The 25,654-nt window shown below is 45.8% G+C and overlaps 2 protein-coding genes across 4 annotated transcripts; both read right to left on the bottom strand.

Moving 5' to 3' along the window:
* Positions 1-637: 637 nt before the first annotated feature.
* Positions 638-8,695, bottom strand: TTLL13 (tubulin tyrosine ligase like 13). Its single transcript, XM_060097393.1, is given in 11 exon segments — positions 638-1,439; positions 1,932-2,163; positions 2,452-2,537; positions 3,145-3,288; positions 3,894-4,050; positions 4,527-4,664; positions 6,475-6,586; positions 7,310-7,350; positions 7,694-7,816; positions 7,818-7,956; positions 8,571-8,695. Coding segments are annotated over 10 exon segments (1,374 nt in total). The 5' UTR covers positions 7,946-7,956; positions 8,571-8,695; the 3' UTR covers positions 638-1,226.
* Positions 8,696-11,051: 2,356 nt separating this feature from the next.
* Positions 11,052-25,554, bottom strand: GDPGP1 (GDP-D-glucose phosphorylase 1). 3 transcript variants are annotated; one of them, XM_060095323.1, is made up of 4 exons: positions 25,167-25,554; positions 18,332-18,414; positions 13,529-13,585; positions 11,052-12,396 (listed from the first exon to the last, which is right to left on the bottom strand). In XM_060095323.1, exon 4 carries the CDS (start codon positions 12,385-12,387, stop codon positions 11,230-11,232), a length of 1,158 nt encoding a protein of 385 aa, XP_059951306.1. In that variant the 5' UTR covers positions 12,388-12,396; positions 13,529-13,585; positions 18,332-18,414; positions 25,167-25,554; the 3' UTR covers positions 11,052-11,229. The 3 variants fall into 3 exon arrangements, with proteins under 3 accessions (XP_059951306.1, XP_059951307.1, XP_059951308.1); XM_060095324.1 differs by having other exon boundaries at positions 13,529-13,570; XM_060095325.1 differs by lacking the exon at positions 18,332-18,414.
* Between the last annotated feature and the right edge of the window lie 100 nt (positions 25,555-25,654).

Below are 25,654 nucleotides of genomic sequence, written 5' to 3'. Positions count from 1 at the left end.
GGCTTCTGGTTTTCATCTTAAGTGCAATGGTGTCCACTTGTAAACTAGCACTCCAAGTTATCATAGTCTTTTAGGTTTCTGATTATAGAGTAGTATCTGTTAATTACAGAAAATTTAGAAGAGCAAAAAGAAGATAAAAACCTCTAATCTTACTGTGAAATAAGCATATTGGCTATGACCATGGACTCTAGGGCAGGACTTACCGAGTTTGAACCCTGGCTTTGCCACTCATTACCTTGTTCTTTCTTTATTCCTTCCTTTCCTTCCTTCTTTGTTTTAGATGAAAATGGGATCATATAACATTTTTAAATGGCTGCCTAGTATTCTGATTCTACGATTGTACTGTTGTTTTTTAAGTCCAGTAGTTTTCAACCTTTTTTCCTCATTGAAAGACATGTGCACAGTCCAGTCTCGTGGGAATACCTAGGGTATTTACGGTTATACTTCACCTTCATTAACACAGACATTTGAGTGCCTATTGTGTGCCAGGTCCTCAGGATATCATGGCAAATCAGATACACACTGGCCTGCATATCGCAATGCAAGTGGTGAAGAGTGATGCTATTACAGGAATAATCCTCACTCTACTCAAGTTCATTTTTATTATCATTAACAAATTGTAATTGAGTATCAGCAACACATTACCATGTTTGTAACCCATCTTACAATTAAAACAACAGTGGGTAAACAATACTGATTTAAACAATAACCTATTGAATGACTAAACTGTTTTCTCTGTTTCATAATTATAAACCTTCTTAGGTAATGGTTTCTAGAGGAGCTTTGTTGAAAGTAAAAAAATAAAAAAAAAGAACAAACCCCATAAAGTTCTTTACATGCTAATAGGAAATAGCTGTAAAATGCATTGGTAAGTAGGGTACAGACATTGTGAAAGTTATGCTATTGTCTGGGTAAAGGGAGAAAAACAATTTATATAAATACATGTATATATGTGCCTTAAATGTTTGTGAAAGTATACACATGACCCAGGGAACATTGATTGGCTCCAGGGAGGAAAACTGAGTAGCTGGAGGAGGAGGGTAGGAGAGAGACTATTCACTGTGTCTTTGGAATTTGCATAGATAATGCATCACTTATCTATGATATGTGGTGTATTATCGATGCAAAAAAATGTTTTTAATAGCTAATCAACCCCAGACTGCCTTCTCCATCTAGAGAAGGACTTTTACTCTCAGGAAAGTAATAAAAGAAGGTAAGTTACACAACTAAACACACGTCAAACACCTGAGGCCCCTGGCTTCTCTTGGCTGTTGGTGGCACTGGAAAAGCTGCTCCATGACTCACCACTTATCCTCTTCTGTCACCTTTCTTTTGTCACAGCCCCGGAGGTTAACAAGGGTCATGGCATCAGAGAGAAGTGCATCCTTCACTTCTCAATCAAGGTGTGAGTCGGTGGTGAAGCTTGGAGAGTGGTTTACCTGCCGGGAGGAGTCATTATCGATCCCCTTCCTAGACCACCTGAGCACGTCATGATTCTTGCAGGCCCAGCTGGAGGTTCTAGGAGAGACATCCCCCTCCAGTGGGCCCCCCGTTCATGGCCTCAGCCAAGGAAGCTGGATGCTCTGACTTCCAAGGCCACAGGACTCTGCCACAGAGATCCCTCCAGTGCATAGGCTGGTGAGAGCAAATCAGACAGCCTGACTCTATAGTGATAGTGTCCTTAAAGGCAAGGCTCACATGAGGAACTTCTGGGATCCAAAACCTGGGTTCCTATGCTGGAGGCCAGAGACCACCAAGATTGGATTTAGCAGGTCAAAAGTGCAAATGTCTTACACCTTCTGCTAGATCCTATCCACCCTAGTGCCCCTGCGTCCCCCATTCTGTGTTCCACCACCTGAGTACACTCCTAACCCAGGTGTCCTGTTCGGGGGCAGACCTTGGTTTTGCAAAGCCCGGGAGATAATCCTCACCTCCAGCAGCCAGGGCTTCTGCTTGTGGTCCAGCAAAATGTCAAAAGCGAGGATCTCAAAACAGGCACATGTACCTCCACTCAGATACTGGGGAAAACAGGTTCGGTAGCTGTGGCGAAGAACAGAATGTGCCGAGATGATGGCTTTGATGATGATGTCCTCAATGTCTCCCCACAGCTCTCAGGGGTCGCAGCTGTGTTCTTGCAGCCAGGCGTTGAGTGTTGACAGCTTCCTGTGAGGCCCAGTGCTCAGAGGAAGACCAGTGGGGCCGGGCTGCAGACGGGAAGCTCCCTAACACTAATCCTAATTCCATGCCTAGGTTCCTTGTGCTTTAAGGGGTTGCCGCCAGCTTGGAGCAGGGTTTAATTATAGGGTAGGGTTTGGGGTGCACTTGGTGGTCAGGCACAAGACAGGGGTCTATAAGGGTTGAGCCAGCTCAATCTCCCAAGGGCCAACTCAGCTCTGCTGAGACTGTGGGGCTAAAGGGCAGAGAAAGAGGAGAAAACAGAGTAGGGCATACCTCTTACTGCCCACAGCATCATCCCAGACAAAATTCTCATGGTGTTTGTTGACGGCATAGTTGGTCAGGTGCATGCAGGTGTCATTCTGGGAAGAGAGTGGCCCTGTGGTCAGGCTACTTCCATGCAGTTCTTCTCTCCAGCCCTTCGTTGCCTTCTGATTACCTACCCTGCCCCTGGATGGCTCATCTCCTGTCCCTCTTCATGGAGGACTATCCTGTAAGCTCCTGGGGAAGGGGTGTGCCCTTCCTGCAGGCATGGCTTTTCTGCAGTCAGCACCCCCTGAATGCTGTCCTTCCAGCCAGGTGCCAAGGCGCTCCAGGCTTCACTCCTTGTTCATGTGTGACAAGCTAGCTGCGTGACAAGCCCCTCTACCTGGTTTCTCCACAGAACCTCAGCACTCGTGGCAGTGGAAGAGAAGAGGGTGCTGCCCTGCACCCCAGTGCTGCCGGCTGGCCTCTTTTTTTTTTTTAGGATTTTTTTTTTCTAAAGAATTTTTTTTTTTGATGTGGACCATTTTTTAAAGTCTCTATTGAATTTGTTACAATATTGCTTCTGTTTACATTTTGGTTTTCTGGCCAGGAGGCATGTGGGATCTTAGCTCCCCGACCAGGGATCGAACCCACACACCCTGCATTGGAAGGCGAAGTCTTAAACATTGGACTGCCAAGTAAGTTCCCCAGCTGGCCTCTTACCAGGTTGCTGTGGCTGGGCTCCACGTAGGGCATGGTGGCAAAGCCGGCCAGGCCCTCCTCATACATGGAGATCCGAAGAGGGTCACAGGATGTGATCAGGACATAGATTCTCATGTCAAACTTGAAGCCATCAATGAGGAAGGGCTGAGAGCAGGCAAACCCACCGGGGAAAAGTAATAATACCGTGGTCACTCAGTATCTGCAGGAGATTGGATCCAGGACCCCCACCCCCCATGGATACCAAACTCCACGGATGCACAAGTCCATTGTATAAAATGGTATCAGCCCTCCATATCCACGGGTTCCACATGTGCAGATATGGAGGGAGGGCCGACTGTACTTTTGAAGTACTTACTATGTACCATAAACTGTTGTAAGCACTTCAAATACATAATAACTCATTCAATTTTCACAGTAACTAAAAAAAAATTTTTTTCACAGTAACCATATAAGGTAGTTACTGTTTTTATGCCCATTAACAGATGAGGAAACTGAGGCATGGAAAAAGTTAGAAATTTGCCCAAGATCACATATCTAGAAAGTAGAGAAACTCAGGTTCAGAGCAGGTTGGCTCTGAACCATGGCCCATGCTGCCTCCCAGATAACGAGGATGGCAGGAAGGATAGGAGCCTAAAACTGTCTTCCTCCCTGGCTTTGGGAGAAATGAGGCACCCAGTGCTGGCAGAGGGACCACCAGGTCCCTCTGAGGACCACCAGGTCCCTCTGAAGGGTCCTGAGGCACCCTTCACCTTGGAGATGTATTGCTGGCAGATCATATGTCCTCCTGGCTTGATCTCCCATGGATTTCGGGTGATGAAGATGCCAGGTCCCTGACAGCCCCTGTCTGGCTTACAGATATAAGTGCGGGTTTTTTGCTGATGAACATAGGACTGGAAGTCCCTATAGCTATATGCAGAGGAGGGTGGTGGTCAGAGGGTTTCTGTGCATGATGGCTGAACCAGGACCCTGGGGAGTCCTTCCTGCTGTCCAATCCCTGCTCTTCCTGGAGTACTCAGTCTCACACCTACTTTTCTCTTTTTCTTTTTTTTTTTTTTTAATTGTATAGTTGAGGTACAACATTATATGTTTCAGGTGTACAATATAGTTATTCACAATTTTTAAAGGTTATACACTATTTATAGTTACTTTAAAATACTGGCTCTATTCCCTGTGTTGTACAATGTATCCTTGTAGTTTATTTTATACATAATAGTTTGAGACCTACTTTTCTTTAAACTTCTCTTTTCTTTTCAGCTAAAACTTCCCTTCTACTTCCATCCCCCTGAGACATTCTAGGTCCCAGAGCCAGAGTCTGGTGGGAACAGAGATGGCGAACCCTTTCCTCCCCCAGAATCTCAACCTGGGGAGCCAGGCTCACTAACTCTTCAGGGAGACACCAGATGCACGGGAAGATGTTGCACTCAGTAGGATAGAGTTTCTGCATGCGGTTGAGGCTCCGAGCCAGCAGATCTTTGTGGCAGATTTCTGTCATGCCAGGGAAGTGGCTGATTTTCTGAAACAGAGCCAGTTGGTTATACTATCGCCCAGAGTAAGGGGCAGTTCCTGGGGCCTGAACATTCCAGATAGCAGTGCAAAAGGACTGAGGAGGTCAAGGGAGAAGTCACAGTGGAGGTAAACACTGCACCTAGTCCCCAAGGGAGAAAAGGAAGGTTCCCTAAGGCAGGTGGGAAACTGCCGCTTGGCCTCTCCCCAAAATACACATACACAGCAAGGTTAGCAAATGAGGGGCAGTGAGAAGGGCTAGCCAGGACTTTGGGCCTTCTAGCCACCTTATAACATCCCTCAGACTACCGGGGACTAGCCCTATAGGAATAACTGGTGCAGAATAACACAAAGCAAATGAGAAAACATTTCCCCAAAGAGAAAGGAAACTAAGGAGCAGCCCCAGGGAATGCACGGCAGTGGCACTCTCAGAGGGCAAGGCATTGCCAGGGTGGCCTGCTGGAAACCCCCGCTGCTCTGGCCCTCAGGCCTGGGAGGTTCAGTGCTCTCTGGTTTTTCCCCTCATGAGCTGGGTGAGCTGAGTATTTCTGAGCCTCAGTGTCCTTAACATAAGGGTATTTTTGGGGAATTCCCTGGCGGTCCAGTGGTTAGGACTTGGTGCTTTCACTGCAGGGGGCATGGGCTCGATCCCTGGTCAGGCAACTAAGATCCCACAAGCTGTGGCTGAAGCCAAACAAAAGAAAACAAAACAAAAAAAACATAAGGGTGTCTTTTTGGGGATTTAATGAGGTGAGAATGTAAAAGCACTTAACAGTGTCCGACCTCAATAAATGCTGTTGTTGTTATCCTTATCTCACAACTGCTCTCTGCATGCCCCTTCTTAGGGGCTTTTTGAGCGCTTCTAGCAGTCTCTTGCTCTTGCTCTTCTCCCATAATTCGTGGGATAGGTGATAGTCTCAGCCCCCTGCTTGCCTTCCCTCAAAATAAGCCTACAGACACTTTTAAATTATTTAATTGCTAACCACCACAAAGACCCAATTAGAGGATAACAAAAATACCATGAAGAAGTAATATCTGGGGCTTCCCTGGTGGTGCAGTGGTTAAGAATCCGCCTGCCAGTGCAGGATACACGGGTTCAAGCCCTGGTCGGGAAAGATCCCACATGTGGCAGAGCAACTAAGCCCATGCGTCAAACTACTGAGCCTGCGCTCTAGAGCCCGCGCGCCACAACTACTGAAGCCCGCGCGCCTAGAGCCCGTGCTCCGCAGCAAGAGAAGCCACCGCAATGAGAAGCCCGCACAACTGCAATGTAAAGTAGTCCCCCCGAGACCCCTCCCTCCAAGGGGCGAAGAAACAGAGACCCAATGCAGCCAAAAATAAATTAATAAATTTATTTAGAAAAAAAGAAGTAATATCTTCTTGTGGACCCTGGTCCATCTTTCCTAACTTTCTTGCTGCCATGCAGGACCCCGCACTGACTCTTAATGGACGTGGAGTGCTAGGCTAAGCTGCTTGGAAGGCTGGATCATTCAGCTGGCTCTACTGTTAGCTCTGAAGCTCCCAGTCTTCCCCCTAAGATAGGCTCACCTGCCCTGGAGGGCCCAGCTGAGCTTGCTTCCAGGCAAGCAGCATATATTGAGATAGGATGTGGCCAGCAGACACTTCCTTCAGGTAACAGAAGTTCCAGAGACCCAAGAGGAGAATATTTCCATTGGTGCAGAAGCCCCTGGCCATGGCCTTTCCTGCTCTGCATAGGGGTATAGCCACCAAGAGTGGCAGGCTTGGGTGCCTGGGTGCAAGGGTAGGAGTAGTCATTCTGGGGCATAGTTCCTTTAGGATCTTGGGTCTGGAGGTTGTCCCTGAAATCTCTTCATGTCCATGACACGTTCCAGTGAGACAGAGCAGTCTGTCCAGTACACAGTCCACTCTTTGTCCTCCCCCACCTCCTTCAGGCCACACAACTGGGCTGCCCGATGCACTGTGGAGGGCGGGAGGTCAGTGGAGCCAGCCTGGGCACTGGCAGCAAACCTTGGGACTGCAGCTGGGTTGGGTAAGGAACAGACCTGACCAGAGAGCAGGTCATTTTTTTCAGCTCTGCTTACCTCAGTTTAGTTACCATTGTGACAATTCCAAGTTCATGAGGCTGTCAGGGTCCTTCCAAAATTTGACAGAAAACTAGAGACTGGATCTCTGTTCCTGTCAGTCCTCTCAATTAGGATGGTTTCTGGCCTGCAGAGCTGACCCTCGGAAGGGGTCACACTGGCACCTTACACTTTGGGGCACCCATAGCACAGATGCCAGTGGGGATGAGGGGAGGAAGAAATGACTAACCTAGCTGGTGTTTGTTGTTTTTTTTTTTCTTAATTGCTGAAGCTACCTCAAAAGTTGCCTTGAAAAAACAGTTTTAACCTGGTCTCATCTCATTTCTTGTAAAATCTGGGGTGGTGGGGGGAGGGATGGTGATTTTGGTCATTTTTTTCTTGTTAGCTAACTGGAGATTCCTACTCTACTGCTGAGACTAACTGGAACAGTGATGTGTCAGCTACTGGTAGCTGAGTCAGGAGGCTCAGTCCAGGTTATAGGCCAGCCTAACAAGATCCAGGGGCTGGGAGCAGGTTGGGGGGACCATCTCCAGAGTGAAAGCCACAGCCCTAAATGTCCTCTTATGCCCAGTGGTGTGAGTGACGAGCTGGGTGCTTACCACTTTCATACTTGCAGTTGGTCAGATTGATGGCCAGGGGTCTGGAATGGAGGAATAGCAGAAATCAGGCAGAAGGAGAGAAGGACCCTGGGCTGCCAGGCACCCAGAAGAAGAGACACCCAACAGATTAACAGTGCAATTCATTTTCTCTAGAAGCCACTTAAAGGAAAGACCAGGATGACATAAACGTGCTGAAATTCTAAACTAAGCTAGCCCAAGTGATTCTGAATTTTGTTTTTGTTGTACAAAAAGGCTAATGACCTCCTGTATTTCCTGTTCTCTTTCCTAGGCTAAAGGGAAGACTTTGGATCCCAGCCTGACTGCTGAAGGGCAGAGGGTTACTCTCTGGAACTGGGCAAGTGAGGGGGTCCAGGGAACGGTTACCTGTGTTTCCGCCTTCTCTTTCTCCTCCCAACTTCTAATTCATCTGGGTCAGCTGGGGTTATGATTTTCTTTGGTATTTTCTTGGCTACAATGGATAAAAGAACTCCATTCCTAAATGCATTAGTCAGCCTTTGAGAGTGCCTGCTGAGAAGGGTTAGAAGGCATGGTAGCTTCCCCTTTAACACACTCCTCGGATTCCTCTTCACCATAGTTTTCCTCTGATTCACTGGTCTTACAGGTACTTGGCTCCATCCTCTTAGATTCTGAGGCGAGAGGGGTGGGAGTGAAATGTATATGACTTCCCTCCAGGCCCAGGAAGGACGGCAGGAATCCACCCAAGGACCTTCATGGTATTATAAGGGCATGTTGCTGCTCCTTCAGAACAGAGCAGTCCCACTACAGAATGGGATGTTTCCAAATAGGTAATGGGGTCCGTGAGATGCCTATGAGATGTTGTCAGATTCGCTGACAAGCCGCAATTATCCAAGATCACTCCATACAATACTCTGGGGTGCATGCAGGGGCTGAACTGAGCTGGCAGGGACCATGACCATAGCTTTTTTGTTCTTGAATGTGATGGGGGATGGCTGGGGGTGCTGGGGGGACCTTCACTTTGAAAAATAGAGCTGAAGACCAAAGGTCGCCTAGGCCAGCCTTTTCCCTGCCCCATGATTCATTTTCTCCATACAGACACACTGGGGCCAGGCACCCAATGGCCAAGACACCCTGGGCTCTGACAGCGGAGGGGAAGCCCCCGGCGGACACTGCCCACCCCAGGTTCCGAGAGTGGAGGTACTGCCGGGTCCGCCCCTATCGGCCTGGTGCTGGACTCAGCTGGTCGCTCACGACCGCCCTTCGGCCGGCTCCCGCTCCTTACCGGGCGTTGCTGGGCCTCCGGGACCGCCTCCTTGTTCCACAGGAATGGCTGTCCCCGGTGATCGCGAGGGGGGCCCGCTCCCGCCTGCACCCGGGGTTCACACCTATCTTGGAGATCCCGGCGGCGCCGCCTTAAGCAAGCAGGCAGCCGCCGCCGCCGTCGCCATGGACACGAGGGCGGCCCCCATTGGAGAAGCGTTCTGGGGGCGGGGCCTTTCCGAGAACCACACCCACTTGGGCGCCAGCAGAGGCCATATTGGGCGGGTGCCCGAGACGTTTGCCCCAGGGCTGCCGTAGGACGCGCAATCGAGCGCCTGGCACTGGAGGGCGGATGCTTGCGGCAACTGACCCGATGCGTGATAGGACTTCTAGTCCTTCCGCTTTCACGCCAGTTCGCACGAGCCCCACCCCCACCCTTTCCTGAATCCGCGGGCCAAGCTCCCGGAATTTGGCCAACGCAGTGTTCGGGACGAGTACCTGCTTGCCTTCCTTCAGTGTTTTTAGTAACCATGTCTAGAGCAGTCCCAGCACTTGGGAGGGACGGCCGTGATTATCACACGTGCCCTGGAGGTGCTCATCAGACTGCTCCTTTACTGTCGCCATCTTTTCCTGATGTCCATCCGCTTTACCTCTGATTGCCACCTCCACCAAACTCCGCCCAATTTGTCACTTTAAGATTATCCCATGTGCTTAAATCTAAAGGACACTTAAAAAATTTCGCTCCTCTAAAAAGACATGTACATTTTCCGATTCATAGACTTCTTGACCTCCCTTCAGTGTATGATACTCTATTACCCCCTCCTTGAAATGCTTTGGAGTCCCTTGCTTTTCAGACGCATACTTTTCTCACTCTTTCGACAAATATTTAACGTTCCAGGCACTGTTCTAGTACCTGAACCACCATTTCTTGCCTGAATTGCCACCATTAAGCAGCCTCTTAATTGGATTCCCTTATTCTATTTTTCCTTCCTTCATCCATCCATCCATCCACTGCAGCTTAAGTATTCGCCCTAAAATGCATATTTGTTACTCCCCAATTTAAAACTCTTCAAGGTTTCCCATTAGATCAAGTCCAAAACCCCTTAGTACAAGAGACCCTCCATCAAAAAAGAAAACAAACAAACAAAAAGCAAGCAAAGCGGTGGGGAGGCCCTGAGCTGGATTGTCCCTTCTTACTTACCTACTGTGCTCAAAGCCCAGGGCTCTGGATACAAAGGGTCTCCTAAGTGTTCCATGTTCAAGCTCAGAAAAAGCTTCCATAAATGCCGCCCCCCCCTTTTTTTTTTGCGGTACGCGGGCCTCTCACTGTTGTGGCCTCTCCTGTTGCGGAGCACAGGTTCCGGACGCGCAGGCTCAGCGGCCATGGCGCACGGGCCCAGCCGCTCCACGGCACGTGCGATCTTCCCGGACCGGGGCACGAACCCGCGTCCGCTGCATCGGCAGGCGGACTCTCAACCACTGCGCCACCAGGGAAGCCCATAAATCCCCTTCTTGACGATTCACAAAGTATTCATGGCTAAGAAGTACTACCATAAAGAAAACCTATTTGACTTTTACTTTTTGTGGAAAAACTTATTTGGGGCCAGAGAAGGCTTTCCTCTGAACATTAATCCTAAGGAAAAACTGGGGAAATCCTGGTATTTGGACTCATCACCTTCGACACACAAAGTCCACTTTGCTCTAATGGTCATCTGCACTCCCTTCAGAGAGTGAGCGAGCAAAATAAAGTGATGTTATTGGAGCCCATATTTGCAAAGGCTTGCACAAAGAGGCATTAAGCTGAAATTACTGCAATGTGCCCAAAACATGAGGGTGACCAAAAACTGTTTATAGGAATTTAAATGTTAAACTGATTTTCTTATGAAATGGGTTGTGATGCATATTCTGCTTCATCTCAATGAGACTTTATTAACGTGGCAGTCACACGGGCACAGCCCCAGCTCAGCTTCAGGTGTCTGACTGCCTGTGTTGCAGTCCTGACTCCACTACTTTTGAGCCATCTGACCTTGGACAAATTACTAAACCTCTGTCAGCCTCCATATCTTCGTCTGTTAAATGGGAGTATTAAGAGGAGGACCTGCAACTTTCAAGTTGTGAGGATACCTTGTTTTCACATGAAATGATGTATGTGAAGAACACTCAGCTCAGCTTTGGGGCTGAAGGAAAATTCAAGGTGGCCAGGTAGGCGAAGAATGCTATAAATAGGGCATATGGATGGAGGGGACATATGTAGGGGCAGGATGAAGAAATACAACTCAGTGGTGGGCAAAGGGAGAACAGGCAGAGAGGCAAGAACAGGGGAAGTGATAAACTATCACTTTGCTACGATTTGATAAGAAAGGAAGAGAAAAGTTGGCATATACAAGTCAGGAGTGTGTTAATTAACTCTTGCACACACTCCCTTCTTAACAATAGGTTTGACATCCCTGGGGCTTATCTAAGAAGAAAGGTGAAAAGCAGCAGATACATCCATGAGGGCTCATTCATTCGATTTATTCCAAGGTATCCTCCTCCTTAAAGAGACCACTTACCAGTTCTTTATCCCTCCCCTTAGGCTGAGACAGGTGAGAAGGCATTCATGAAAGTGCCCACATGATCATGATGGACAGATTTCTGGAAAGAGACTTAGATCGGTTACAAAATAAATACTTCTGGAAGGATTACTGTTCTTCCTTGGCTATCAAGGCCACCAGTGCTGCCTGCACCTTTTCTGCCTGGTCTGGGGGCAGCAGACAGTCTCGGATGATGGCCAGAGCCACCGCCTCTGTCAGGCTGCTGAAGTCCTGGGATGTTTTGACAGGGAGGTGCCCAGCCAGCTCACAGAGGGCAACATTGAAGGCCTCGCCTTCCTTTATCCCAAAGCTGGACTTCCGGGCCCAAAGAATTACTCGGACCCCCGTGAGGGCTGAGGAAGATGATGTCTTTCCAGGTGGAGCGCCCCGGGTCACAAACAAGTTATGTGCAATCTCGTGGTCAGCCAGATAGTCAGTGGCCCGACATACCCTGCTTATCAAGGCTTCCAAGTCGGGCCCTGGCCCGCTTGTGTAAAAGAGGAAGCCAGGAGCTGGGAGGGCCTGGAGCAGATGCAGACGGCCCCCAGGATCCAGGGGTTCGCTTGGGGCCCCCTCCACGGGCAGTCTGTGGGCCAGGTAATAGCCATGCAGGTGGAGGTGGTTCACTGAGGCCAGGCCGCCCAGGCTGTTGAAGCCAACTCGGAAGCCTGGGTGTGAGCTCAGCAGCACAGCTTCAACCCCGGCCTGCAGTGCCCCTGGCAGCAGGCGCTGGGGGAGCCCTCGGGCGGGCTCGGGCACCAGCAGCACGTGGCCCCACTCCAAGGGGCTGACGTTGATCACCACGAGGATGTCGTCTTGCTGGAGAGCACTGGGGAGATCGGGGTCCCGGTGCAAGCGGAAGAGGACTTCTCCTGGCCGGATCTGGTTGAAGTTAAACTGTTCAGGGTCAAACGCCTGCCTCACGCTCCTGATGTTCTGGGGGCTCCTTCTTTGCACACCTCGCTCCACATTCAGCTGAGCCACAAAACCCACGGCACCAGGAAGGGTTTGGGTCTGCAGGTCCCCCAGACAGTAGCGGAACAGCCCCAGCTCCATCCGCTGCCTCCAGGCCAAGCAGAGGGCAGAGTCAAAGCGAGACAGTGGCAGTGTGTCCAGAAGGCTGGGTCCGCTCCTTGGCCACTGAATCCCTTCTGGCACGAGTTCCCTCTGCCCATAGACAAAGTCAGGAATGCCGTGCCGTCCCCAGTCCTCACTGTTTGGAGGTAGCAAATAGGAAGCTTCACTTGAACCATGTGGAACAGCCATGGGGCTGACCTGAAACAATCATAAGGTGAAAAATATATGATGCTATACCATTTCCAAAGATTTCATTTTTATTATTTATTTATTTATTTGGCCGTGCCATGCAGCTGGCGGGATATCAGTTCACTGACCAGGGGCTGAACCTGGGCCACGGCCGTGAAAGCCCCAAATTCTAACCACTAGGCCACCAGGGAACTCTCCTATTTTTATTTTCAAATAACCTTTACTTTTTGCTCTGATTATAAAAGTAATATATGCCTCTGGTAAAATATTTTGAAAACAAAGAAATCACTCATAATTATCACCTGCAGATTAGCATACGTTTTTACTGAATTAAAAATATAAATCAAATTCTTTCTCTTTCTAAAAATTATATATATTGAGTAAACTTTCTTCATGGATTAAAAAAATAAAGATAAATTACAACCCTTATTCCAGTGCCCAGGGAAAAATCACAATTTACATTTAGCTTCATTTTCATATGTAGATGGATCTTGACTTTTTTTTTTTTGCCCGTGCCATGTGGCATGTGGGATCTTAGTTCCCCGACCAGGGATCAAACCCGTGCCCCCTGCATTGGGAGTGCGGAGTCTTAACCACTGGACCACAGGGAAGTCCCAGATCTTAATTTTTTTTTTTTTTTTTTTTTAGATCTTAATTTTTTAACAAATCTTTAACTGTTGTACATTTAGGTTGCTGCCAATTTCATACTATTATATACAACGTTGTGATGAACATCCTGTGTATCTATCTTTGCAGATGTTTTTATTTTCCTTTAAAATAAAATCTTAGTAGACCACTGGTCAGAGTAGGCTCACAGCTCAGGCTTTTGATACATAGTCTGTCAAACTGCCCTCCAGAAAACTGCACCAGTGTTCCAGTGCATGAGAATGGCCAAGGTTTCAAAGCTGACCACTCCTCTGTGGGAACAGCTTTTCCACTGTTGTGTAGTGATTCCAAATGGCCATGCATAGAACCATTTGGGTGAGGATGGCCCATCATAAGCGCCCTAGGCCAATCCTTTAAGGCAGAAATATAGGTGCCTGTCTTCATCTCCCACTGGGCCCCTGGAGCCCTGTGGACCCAGAAGTGTCAGGGAGACGACCTGCTGTTGGCCCAGATGGGACTTCAGAATGAAGCTTACCTCAGTAGAGTTGCCTCAGTACAAGTTTGGGTACCCTCAGCTCTGCTGGTCCAGAAACTTCATATTAGTAAAACAGAAAAAACAAAGAACATACAAAACAACATATTAAAAGTCAAGCTGAGTTTAATGAGTATAGAGTTTCAGTTTTGTAAGATGAAAAAGTTCTAGAGACTGGCGGCACAACAATGGGAATATACTTAACACTACTGAATTGCACACTTAGAAATGGTTAAGGTGGTAAATCTTACGCATTTTTTACCACAATAAAAAAATTTTTTTAACTCGAGCTAAGCATAATATTGACAATAAAACATAAAATCTTTAATTATTCTATTGAAAGTGAGCCTAAGACATTTCTCCAAAGATACACAAATGCCCAACAAGCACATGAAAAGATGCTCAACATCACTAATTAGGGAAATGCAAATCAAAATCACAGTAAGATACCACTTTACATCCTTTAGGATGGCTACTATCAAAAACAGAAAATAACATGTGTTGGCAAGGATATGGAGAAATTGGAACCCTTGTGCACTGCTGGTGGGAATGTAAAGTGATGCAGCTGCTATGGAAAACAGTACAGCAGCTCCTCAAAAAATTAAAAATAGAATTACCATATGATCCAGCAATCCCACTTCTGGGTATATATCCAAAAGAACCAAAAGCAGGGTCTCAAAAAGAGATATCTGTACACCCATTTTCATAGCAGCATTATTCACAATAGCCAAAAGGTGGAAGCAACTTAAGTATCCATCGATAGATAAATGGATAAACAAGATGCAGTATATACAGACAATGGAATGTTATTCAGCCTTAAAAAGCACTAAATGCTGACATATGTTACAACACGGATGGACCATCAGGACATTATGCTAAGTGAAATAAGCCAGTCACCAAAGGACAAATATTGTATGAGTCCACTTATATAAGGGACATAAAGTGCTCAAATTCATAGAGACAGAAAGTAGAATGGTGGTTCCCAAGGGCTGGGGGGAGGAGAAAATGAGGAATTATTTGTTGTTTAATGGGCATAGAGTTTCAGTTTTGCAAGAAGAAAAGAGGTCTGGAGATTGGCTACCAAACAATGTGAATATATTTAACACTACTGAACTATACACTCAGAAATGGTTAAGGTGTTAAATTTTATGCTATGTGCTTTTTTATTTTTTAACTTTTAAAGACTGCCATATTTTTTTAAAAATAAGTTTATTTATTTATTTATTTATATTAGGCTGCGTTGGGTCTTTGTTGCTGCTCATGGGCTTTTTCTAGTTGCGGTGGGCGGGGGCTACTCTTCATTGTGGTGTGCGAGCTTCTCACTGCAATGGCTTCTCTTGTTGACGAGCATGGACTCTAGGCGAGCAGGCTTCAGTAGTTGTGGCACACGGGCTTCAGTAGTTGTGGCTCACGGGCTCTAGATCACAGCCTCAGTAGTTGTGGTGCATGGGCTTAGTTGCTCCGCAGCATGTGGGATCTTCCCAGACCAGGGATCAAACCCATGTCCCCTGCATTGGCAGGCGGATTCTTAACCACTGCGCCACCAGGGAAGTCCCTATGCTACGTATTTTTAATTTATTTTTATTTTTTTAAAGCTTAGTGGTATTTTTATGGAGGAATGTTTTTTAAATTTTATTTATTTATTTTGGGCTGTGTTGGGTCTTTGTTTTCTGTGCGAGGGCTTTCTCTAGTTGCAGCCAGTGGGGGCCACTCTTCATCGTGGTGCACGGGCCTCTCACTATCAGGGCCTCTCTTGTTGTGGAGCACAGGCTCCGGACGCGCAGGCTCAGTAGTTGTGGCTCATGGGCCTAGTTGCTCTGCGGCATGTGGGACCTTCCCAGACCAGGGCTCGAACCCGTGTCCCCTGCATTGGCAGGCAGATTCTCAACCACTGCGCTACCAGGGAAGCCCTGCTATGTGGTTTTTTTTTTTTTGCGGTACGCGGATCTCTCACTGTTGTGGCCTCTCCCACTGCGGAGCACAGGTTCCGGACGCGCAGGCCCAGCGGCCGTGGCTCACGGGCCCAGCCGCTCCGCGGCATGTGGGATCTTCCCAGACCGGGGCACGAACCCGTGTCCCCTGCATCAGCAGGGGGACTCTCAACCACTGCGCCACCAGGGAAGCCCCTGCTACGTGTTTTTTAATCACAACTTTTAAATGTCAAGATGGTAAATTTCATGTTATGTATTTTTTACCACAACTTGAAAAAATTTAAGTGAGTCTCAAAATAGATTCAAGAAATCCAACAATTTGATGAGCTAAACCTAAGTATTCACTTACTCTCTCATTCACTCATTCATTCATTCATTCATTCAGAATCAATGCCTACATCATCCCCACTGTTGACACTCTGGGGCCACCTCTTCTGTGCACCCTGCTCCACGTTCAGCTGAGCCACAAAACCCAAGTATTTATGAAGTAACTGCTGTGTATGAGGCAATGGGGAAATGGTAGCAAATAAAGAGAACAAAGTCCACACATATCCCTACGGAGCTTACATCCTGGGGTGGCGTCAGATGATAAGCAAAAGGAAAATGTTAACTACCCGTGGTGATAGCATTTTGTGGGAAATAAACAAGTGATACAACAGAGGGTGACTAAGAGGTGGGATCAGGGCATCCCACTTCCACGAGAGGGCGGGGCAGGGCCCTCTGAAATGACAGCTGAACTAAGACAGGAAGGATGAGAAGAGGCCTACAATGAAGAGCTGAGGAAAGTGTACTCTAAGCAAAGGAAATTGTAAGTCCAAGGCCATAAGTCTCGCAGGGCAGGTGGCTGGCCTGTTCAAGGAACAGAAAGGAGGTAGTGTTACTGAGGTATGGCTGACCAGGGGAGGGGGCCCCCACATGAGGCTGGAGAGGAAGGCAGGGGCCAGATTAGCTGCAGGGCCTTATGCATCATGGTCAGGAACTTGGATTTTATTCTAAACAGAGTAAGAAATCACTGGCAGGTTCTAAGTATAAGGATCATCTGGTATTTTATAAACTTTTTTCTAACTGTTGTGTGGAAAATGGATTGTAGGGGAGCAAGGGGAAGCAGAGATCACATTGGAGGCCACTCTGGTGTCCAGGTGAGCAGTGAGGGTGACTGGACAACACAGATGGCAACAGAGACAGAGGAGCTTGGGGATACGGGTCATGTTTTGAAGGCTGAAACAACAGGGCCTGCTGACAGGCTGACTAGGGGGACTGACAGAAAAGGAAGAGCTGGGAGTGACTCGGCATCAGGAACTAGGCACTGCAGTGACATTTACAGAGATGGAGATGCTGGGGAGGTGGGGTGAGAATAGGTTGACTAGAGGAAGGGAGAGACCAAGAGTTCAGTTTTGATTATTGACTCTGAGATGCAGCCTGGGCATCCAAGAAAAGTGGTGTAGGCAGTGAGACAGTCAAACCTGGAGGTTAAGGGTAAGGTCTGGGTTAGATACAAATTTGGAGTAACATTAAAAGCCAGGGGCTAGGACCAAGGACCTAGGGCCAAGATGATACCAAAAGGCTAAAAATACGAGTAAAGACATATCAGTCATAGAATCAATAGAAAGTGGGTATGGTTGTATTTATATTCAAGTGAACTAGGAGGCAAAAACAACACCTAGGAATAAAGAGTAATACTTGAAAGTGACAAATCATAGTGACCACACAACAGGACTGAACCTACATAGGAAAACCAGGAGAAAGGGCACACTGTTCGCATGTCTATGTAGTGCCAGGCATGGGTTGGGGGCTTTCCAAGTCCACTCAGGTAACCCTCACAACAAGCCTGTGTAGTCGGTATCATCCTGGCAGGAAGGTGAGAGATGTGGTTTTGGAGGCTGACAAGGTGTTTGAATTCTGGCTCTTCCATTCACTAGGGATGTGACCTTGAGCCCCTAGAACAAAGTCGATTTCCTCACCATGGCCTCCGGGCTCTCAAGGCTTAGCGGTGCCTCCCCCTCTCACCTCCTCCCAGTCCACTCTTCCCCTGGCCTACTCTGCTGCTCACTCTTCCTAAACTTGCTCCTGCTCAGGGCCTTGGTGCTTTATGTTCTCTCAGCCTAAAATACCCTTCTCCCAGGTATTCTTCACATGCCTGACTCATTTAGGTCTCAAACATTGAACATCAAATACCACTGTGTCAGGCAAACCCTGTGTGGCCATCCTATGTAATGTCTCAAGGAAAAGAGGAAGAGGGAAATAATATTACAAGCAGGAATGAAATGTCTTGGAAAACGAAAAAAAGTTAGAATTCACAAATCCAAGGGTTGGTACTTTAATAAAAAAATGATCAATGAACAAACCTTTGAAAGATCCAACTAAGAAACAAAATAATTGTTTTGTTTAAAAATAGCACTACGAGTTATTTTTAAATCAGCCACTCAGTTTTATCACTGTGTCAAGGGTTGATCGGGCACAGGAAGGACAATATGCTAACCAGACTTACCAGGGACTGCTGGATGACTCAGAATAACTATTTTATAATTTATGGACTTCCCTGGTGGCACAGTGGTTAAGAATCCACCTGCCAATGCAGGGGACAGGGGTTCGAGCCCTGGTCTGGGAAGATCCCACATGCCGTGGAGCAACTAAGCCTGTGCACCACAACTACTGAGCCCGCACTCTAGAGCCCATGAGCCACAGTTACTGAGGCAGACGTGCCTAGAGCCCGAGCTCCGCAACAAGAGAAGCCACCACAATGAGAAGCCCACGCACTGCAACGAAGACCCAAGGCAACCAAAAATAAATAAATAAATAAATAAATAAATAAATTTATATAAAAAAATTATACCTCATTAAAGCTGAAAACAAACAACAATAAAAAATAATTAACCTCAGAGCATGCCTCCTCAGCTTCTGGAAGTTCCACGACCGGCAGGGAGTGCTGGTGCGAGAGCAGCCTATCAGGGAGAGAACCTGCAGAGACATGTATACATGGAAGTCACCTGCCATGTGTAAGGTACCTTGTGGAAAGACTCAAATGGCAAAGAACTGATTGAGACTTCCAGCCAACAAGCAGTGAGGAAGTGACCTCCTCAGTCCACCAGCTTGTGAGGAACTGGCTCCTGCCAACAACAGGCTAGCAGAGAAACGTGGCTGTGAATGGAGGGAAGGAAATCCCGTCAAAGCTTCAGAATGGAAGCTTCAGACATAGATCAGAGAGTACCTTCAAGATGGTGGAGGAGTAAGACATGGAGATCACCTTCATCCCCACAAATACATCAAAAGTACATCTACATGTGGAACAACTCCTACAGAACACCTACTGAATGCTGGCAGAAGACCTCAGACTTCCCAAAAGGCAAGAAACTTCCCACGTACCTGGCCATCTGGCGGAAAGGGTCTTGGTGCTCCGGCTGGCTACTAGGCCGGAGCCGCTGAGGTGGGAGAGCCAAGTTCAGGACACTAGACCACCAGAGACCTCCTGGCCCCATGTAATATCAATCGGTGAAAGCTCTCCCAGAGAACTCCATCTCAACGCTAACACACAGATCCACTCAACAACCAGCAAGCTCCAGTGCTGGACATCCTATGCCAAACAACTAGCAAGACAGGAACACAACGCCACCCATTAGCAGAGAGGCTGCCTAAAATCATACTAAGTTCACAGACACCCCAAAACACACAACTGGACATGGTCCTGCTCACCAGAAGGACAAGATCCAACCTCATCCACCAGAACACAGGCACCAGTCCCCTCCACCAGGAAGCCTACACAACCCACTGAACCAACCTTACCCACTGGGGGCAGACACCAAAAACAATATGAACTACGAACGTGCAACCTGCGAAAAGGAGACCCAAACACAATAAGTTAAGCAAAGTGAGAAGACAGAGAAATATGCAGCAGATGAAGGAGCAAGGTAAAAACCCACCAGACCTAACAAACGAAGAGGACATAGGCACTCTACCTGAAAAAGAATTCAGAGTCATGATAGTAAAGATGATCCAAAATCTTGGAAATAGAATGGAGAAAATACAAGAAACGTTTAACAAGGACCTAGAAGAACTAAAGAACAAACAGTGATGAACAACACAATAAATGAAATTAAAAATTCTCTAGAAGGAATCAATAGCAGAATAACTGAGGCAGAAGAACAGAAAGTGACCTGGAAGATAAAATAGTGGAAATAACTACCACAGAGCAGGATAAAGAAAAAAGAATGAAAAGAATTGAGGTCTCAGAGACCTCTGGGACAACATTGAACACACCAACATTAGAATTATAGAGATCCCAGAAGAAGAAGAGAAAAAGAAAGGGACTGAGAAAATATTTGAAGAGATTATAGTTGAAAACATCCCTAACATGGGAAAGGAAAGAGTCAATCAAGTCCAGGAAGCGCAGAGAGTCCCATACAGGATAAATCCAAGGAGAAACATGCGAAGACACATATTAATCAAACTATCAAAAATTAAATACAAAGAAAAAGCATTAAAAGCAGCAAGGGAAAAGCAAAAAATAACAGAAGGGAATCTCCATGAAGTTAACAGCTGATCTTTCAGCAGAAACTCTGCAAGCCAGAAGGGAGTGGCAGGACATATTTAAGGTGATGAAAGGGAAAGATCTACAACCAAGATTACTCTACCCAGCAAGGATCTCATTCAGATTCGACAGAGAAATTAAAACCTTTACAGACAAGCAAAAGCTAAGAGAATTCAGCACCACCAATCCAGCTTTACAACAAATGCTAAAGGAACTTCTCTAGGCAAGAAACACAAGAGAAGGAAAAGACCTACAATAACAAACGCAAAACAATTGAGAAAATGGTAATAGGAACATACGTATCGATAATTACCTTAAATGTAAATGGATTAAATGCTCCAGCCAAAAGACATAGAGTGGCTGAATGGATACAAAAACAAGACCCATACATATGCTGTCTACAAGAGACCCACTTCAGACCTAGGGACACATACAGACTGAAAGTGAGGGGATGGAAAAAAATATTCCATGCAAATGGAAACCAAAAGAAAGCTGGAGTAGCAATTCTCATATTAGACAAAACAGACTTTAAAATAAAGACTATTAAAAGAGACAAAGAATGACACTACATAATGATCAAGGGATCGATCCAAGAAGAAGATATAACAATTGTAAATATTTATGCACCCAACACAGGAGCACCTCAATACATAAGGCAAATCTAACAGTCATAAAAGGGGAAATTGACAGTAGCACAAAAATAGTAGGGGACTTTAACACCCCACTTTCACCAATGGACAGATCATCCAAAATGAAAATAAATAAGGAAACACAAGCTTTAAATGATACATTAAACAAGATGGACTTAATTGATATTTATAGGACATTCCATCCAAAAACAACAGAATACACTTTCTTCTCAAGTGCTCATGGAACATGCTCCAGGATAGATCATATCTTGGGTCACAAATCAAGCCTTGGTACATTTAAGAAAACTGAAATCGTATCAAGCATCTTTTCTGACCACAATGCTATGAGACCAGATATCAATTACAGGGAAAAAACTGTAAAAAATACAAACACATGGAGGCTAAACAATACTAAATAACCAAGAGATCACTGAAGAAATCAGAGGAAATAAAAAAATACCTAGAAGCAAATGACAATGGAAACATGACAACCCAAAACCTATGGGTTAAAACTGCAAAAGCAGTTTTAAGAGGGAAGTTTACAGCAATACAATCATACCTCAAGAAACAAGAAAAATCTCAAATAAACAACCTAACCTTACACCTAAAGCAATTAGAGAAAGAAGAAAGAAAAAATCCAAAGTTAGCAGAAGGAAAGAAATCATGAAGATTAGATCAGAAATAAAGGAAAAAGAAATAAAGGAAACGATAGCAAAGATCAATGAAAGTAAAAGCTGGTTCTTTGAGAAGATAAACAAAACTGATAAACCATTAGCCAGACTCATCAAGAAAAAAAGGGAGAAGACTCAAATCAACAGAATTAGAAATGAAAAAGGAGAAGTAACAACTGACACTACAGAAATACAAAGGATCATGAAAGATTACTACAAGCAACTATATGCCAATAAAATGGACAACCTGGAAGAAATGGACAAATTCTTAGAAAAGCACAATCTTCCAAGAGTGAACCAGGAAGAAATAGAAAATATAAACAGACCAATCACAGGCACTGAAATTGAGACTGTGATTAAAAATCTTCCAACAAACAAAAGTGCAGGACCTGATGGATTCACAGGTGAATTCTATCAAACATTTAGAGAAGAGCTAACACCTATCCTTCTAAAACACTTCCAAAGTATAGCAGAGGGAAGAACACTCCCAAACTCATTCTACGAGACCACCATCACCCTGATACCAAAACCAGACAAAGATGTCACAAAAAAAGAAAACTACATGTCAATAACACTGGTGAACACAGATGCAAAAATCCTCAACAAAATACTAGCAAACAGAATCCAGCAGCACATTAAAAGGATCATACACCATGATCAACTGGGGTTTATCCCAGGAATGCAAGGATTCTTCAATATACGCAAATCAATCAATGTGATACACCATATAATAAACTGAAGAATAAAAACCATATGATAATCTCAACAGATGCAGAAAAAGCTTTTGACAAAATTCAATACCCATTTATGATAAAAACTCTCCAGAAAGTAGGCACAGAGGGAACTTACCTCAACATAATAAAGGCCATATATGACAAACCCACAGCCAACATCATTCTCAATGGTGAAAAACTGAAACCATTTCCACTAAGATCAGGAACAAGACAAGGTTGCCCACTCTCACTACTATTATTCAACATAGTTTTGGAAGTTTTAGCCACAGCAATCAGAGAAGAAAAAGAAATAAAAGGAATCCAAACTGGAAAAGAAGAAGTAAAACTGTCACTGTTTGCAGATGACATGATACTTTACATAGAGAATCCTAAAGATGCTACCAGAAAACTACTAGAGCTAATCAATGAATTTGTTAAAGTAGCAGGATACAAAATTAATGCACAGAAATCTCTTGCATTCCTATACACTAACAACGAAAGATCAGAAAGAGAAATTAAGGAAACACTCCCATTTACCATTGCAACAAAAAGAATAAAATACCTAGGAATAAACCTACTTAAGGAGACAAAAGACCAGTATGCAGAAAACTATAAGACACTAATGAAAGAAATTAAAGATGATACAAACAGATGGAGAGATATACCATGTTCTTGGATTGGAAGAATCAACACTGTGAAAATGGCTATACTACCCAAAGCAATCTACAGATTCAATGCAATCCCTATCAAACTACCAATGGCATTTTTCACAGAACTAGAACAAAAAATTTCACAATTTGTATGGAAACACAGAAGGCCCCGAAAAGCCAAAGCAATCTTGAGAAAGAAAAACGGAGCTGGAGGAATCAGGGTCCCTGACTTCAGATTATAATACAAAGCTACAGTAATCAAGACAGTATGGTACTGGCACAAAAACAAAAATATAGATCAATGGAACAGGATAGAAAGCCCAGAGATAAACTCATGCACATATGGTCACCTTATCTTTGATAAAGCAGGCAAGAATATACAATAGAGAAAAGACAGCCTCTTCAATAAGTGGTCCTGGGAAAACTGGACAGCTACATGTAAAAGAATGAAATTAGAACACTTCCAAACACCATACACAAAAATAAACTCAAGATAGATTAAAGATGTAAATATAAGGCCAGACACTATAAAACTCTTAGGGGAAAATACAGGCAGAACACTCTATGACATAAATCATAGCAAGATCCTTTTTGACCCACCCCCTAGAGAAATGGAAGTAAAAACAAAAATAAACATATGAGACCTAATGAAACTTAAAAGCTTATGCACAGCAAGAGAAACCATAAACAAGACGAAAAGACAACCCTCAGAATGGGAGAAAATATTTGCAAGTGAAGCAACTGACAAAGGATTAATCTCCAAAATATACAAGCAGTTCATGCAGCTCAATATCAAAAAAACAAACAACCCAATCCAAAAATGGGCAGAAGACCTAAACAGACATTTCTCCAAAGAAGATATACAGATTGCCAGCAAACACATGAAAGGATGCTCAACATCACTAATCATTAGAGAAATGCAAATCAAAACTACAATGAGGTATCACCTCACACAGGTCAGAATGGCCATCATCAAAAAATCTACAAACGATAAATGCTGGAGAGGGTGTGGAGAAAAGGGAACTTGCTTGCAGTGCTGGTGGGAATGTAAACTGATACAGTCACTATGGAGAATAGTATGGACGTTCCTTAAAAAACTAAATAGAACTACCATATGACCCAGCAATCCCACTACTGGGCAAATACCCTGAGAAAACCATAATTCAAAAAGAGTCATGTACCACAATGTTCACTGCAGCACTACTTACAATAGCCACGACATGGAAAGCAACCTAAGTGTCCATTGACAGATGAATGGATAAAGAAGATGTGGCATGGGCTTCCCTGGTGGCACAATGGTTAGGAGTCCGCCTGCCAATGCAGGGGACACGGGTTCATGCCCTGGTCTGGGAAGATCCCACATGCCGCAGAGCAACTAAGCCTGTGCGTCAGAACTACTGAGTCTGTGCTCTAGAGCCCACGAGCCACAGCTACTGAGCCCACGTGGCACAATTACTGAAGCCCGCGCACCTACAGCTCATGCTCCGCAACAAGAGAAGCCACCACAACGAGAAGGCCGCGCACCGCAACGAAGAGTAGCCCGTGCTCGCCACCACTAGAGAAAGCCCGTGCACAGCAATAAAGGAGCCAATGCAACGAAAAATAAAAAAATTAATAAATTTTAAAAAAAGATGGGCACATATACACAATGGAATATTACTCAGCCATAAAAAGAAACGAAATTGTTATTTGTAGTGAAGTGGGTGGACTTAGAGTCTTTTATCAGAGTGAAGTAAGTCAGAAAGAGAAAAACAAGTATCGTATGCTGATACATATGTATAGAATCTTAAAAAAAAAATGGTTCTGAAGAACCTAAGGGCAGGACAGGAATAAAGACGTAGACGTAGAGAATGGACCTGAGGACATGGGGAGGGGAAAGGGTAAGCTGGGACGAAGTGAGAGAGTGGCATGGACATATATGCACTACCAAATGTAAAACAGATAGCCAGTGGGAAGCAGCCGCATAGCACAGGGAGATCAGCTCGGTGCTTTGTGACCACCTAGAGGAGTGGGATAGGGAGGGTGGGAGGGAGACGCAAGAGGGAGGGGATATGGGGATATATGTATACATATAGCTGATTCAGTTTGTTATACAGCAGCAACTAACACAACAATGTAAAGCAATTATACTCCAATAAAGATGTGGAAAAAAAATTAACCGCACCTCCAACCTCCTCCAAGCAGTAACTTGTGATCCTCACCTTTTGGAACAGTGTAGGTTAATTCATTCATGCATGCATCCAATAAATATTGAGAGCCTACCATGTGTCAAGCATTGTCATAGGAGTTGAGAGGGGACAAGAGCAAACAGGTCAGCTTCGATCCCTGCCTCCCCCAGCAAGCAGTCTGGACGCAGGGTGGGGTCAGGGGACAGCATGTAGGCTGGAATGAGGAGTACAGCAGGGCGGATTCTTGAAAAGAGCCTTGGACTGCAGAGACGGCTTTGTAAATGACCGAGTCTAGACAAGTCACTGAACCCCCCTGAGCCTCTGCATTTCCAAATTTGTCAAACGGGAACTTACCTTGCAGAACTGTTGTAAGAACTGAAGCTATGCACAGCGCTTCAGTGGGCCGTCACTAAACGGCCTCAGTAGGCAGAAAGGTTATGGTTATTTCTGGAGAGGTGGTATGAGGGTTGCAACACGTACGGCAGGTGCCCGGTGGTAACGTCTGGGTGGAAGAGCCCTCGCTGGGCAGAGGGGCAGCAGACCGCCTCGGGCCACTCAGCGAGTCACGAGGTTTCTCGGTTACCCTTGCTCCAAACACTTCCCTAATGCCCCTTACCGGATTCCACACAAAGCCACCCCGCCCCAGCCGCCACGTACTGCAGATGAGGCGGACACGCACACCTTCCCCTGAAATCCTGCCGTGGCCATAGCGAGGTCGCGGCACCCTTAACGTATGCGCAACCTGCACGCAGGCACGCGGCGCGGCCCGTCCCGCCCATCCAGGAGGCGGGGTCGTGCGGCCTGGGCTCCGCCCTGGAGCGTCCGGCCCCGCCGCGGGCCCC

Source organism: Mesoplodon densirostris, chromosome 4, assembly GCF_025265405.1.
Source record: "Mesoplodon densirostris isolate mMesDen1 chromosome 4, mMesDen1 primary haplotype, whole genome shotgun sequence".
NCBI classification, from domain to species: Eukaryota; Metazoa; Chordata; class Mammalia; order Artiodactyla; family Ziphiidae; genus Mesoplodon; species Mesoplodon densirostris.
The sequence above is the reverse complement of the archived record's forward strand: the minus strand, read 5'-3'. Positions and strand labels throughout refer to the sequence as shown.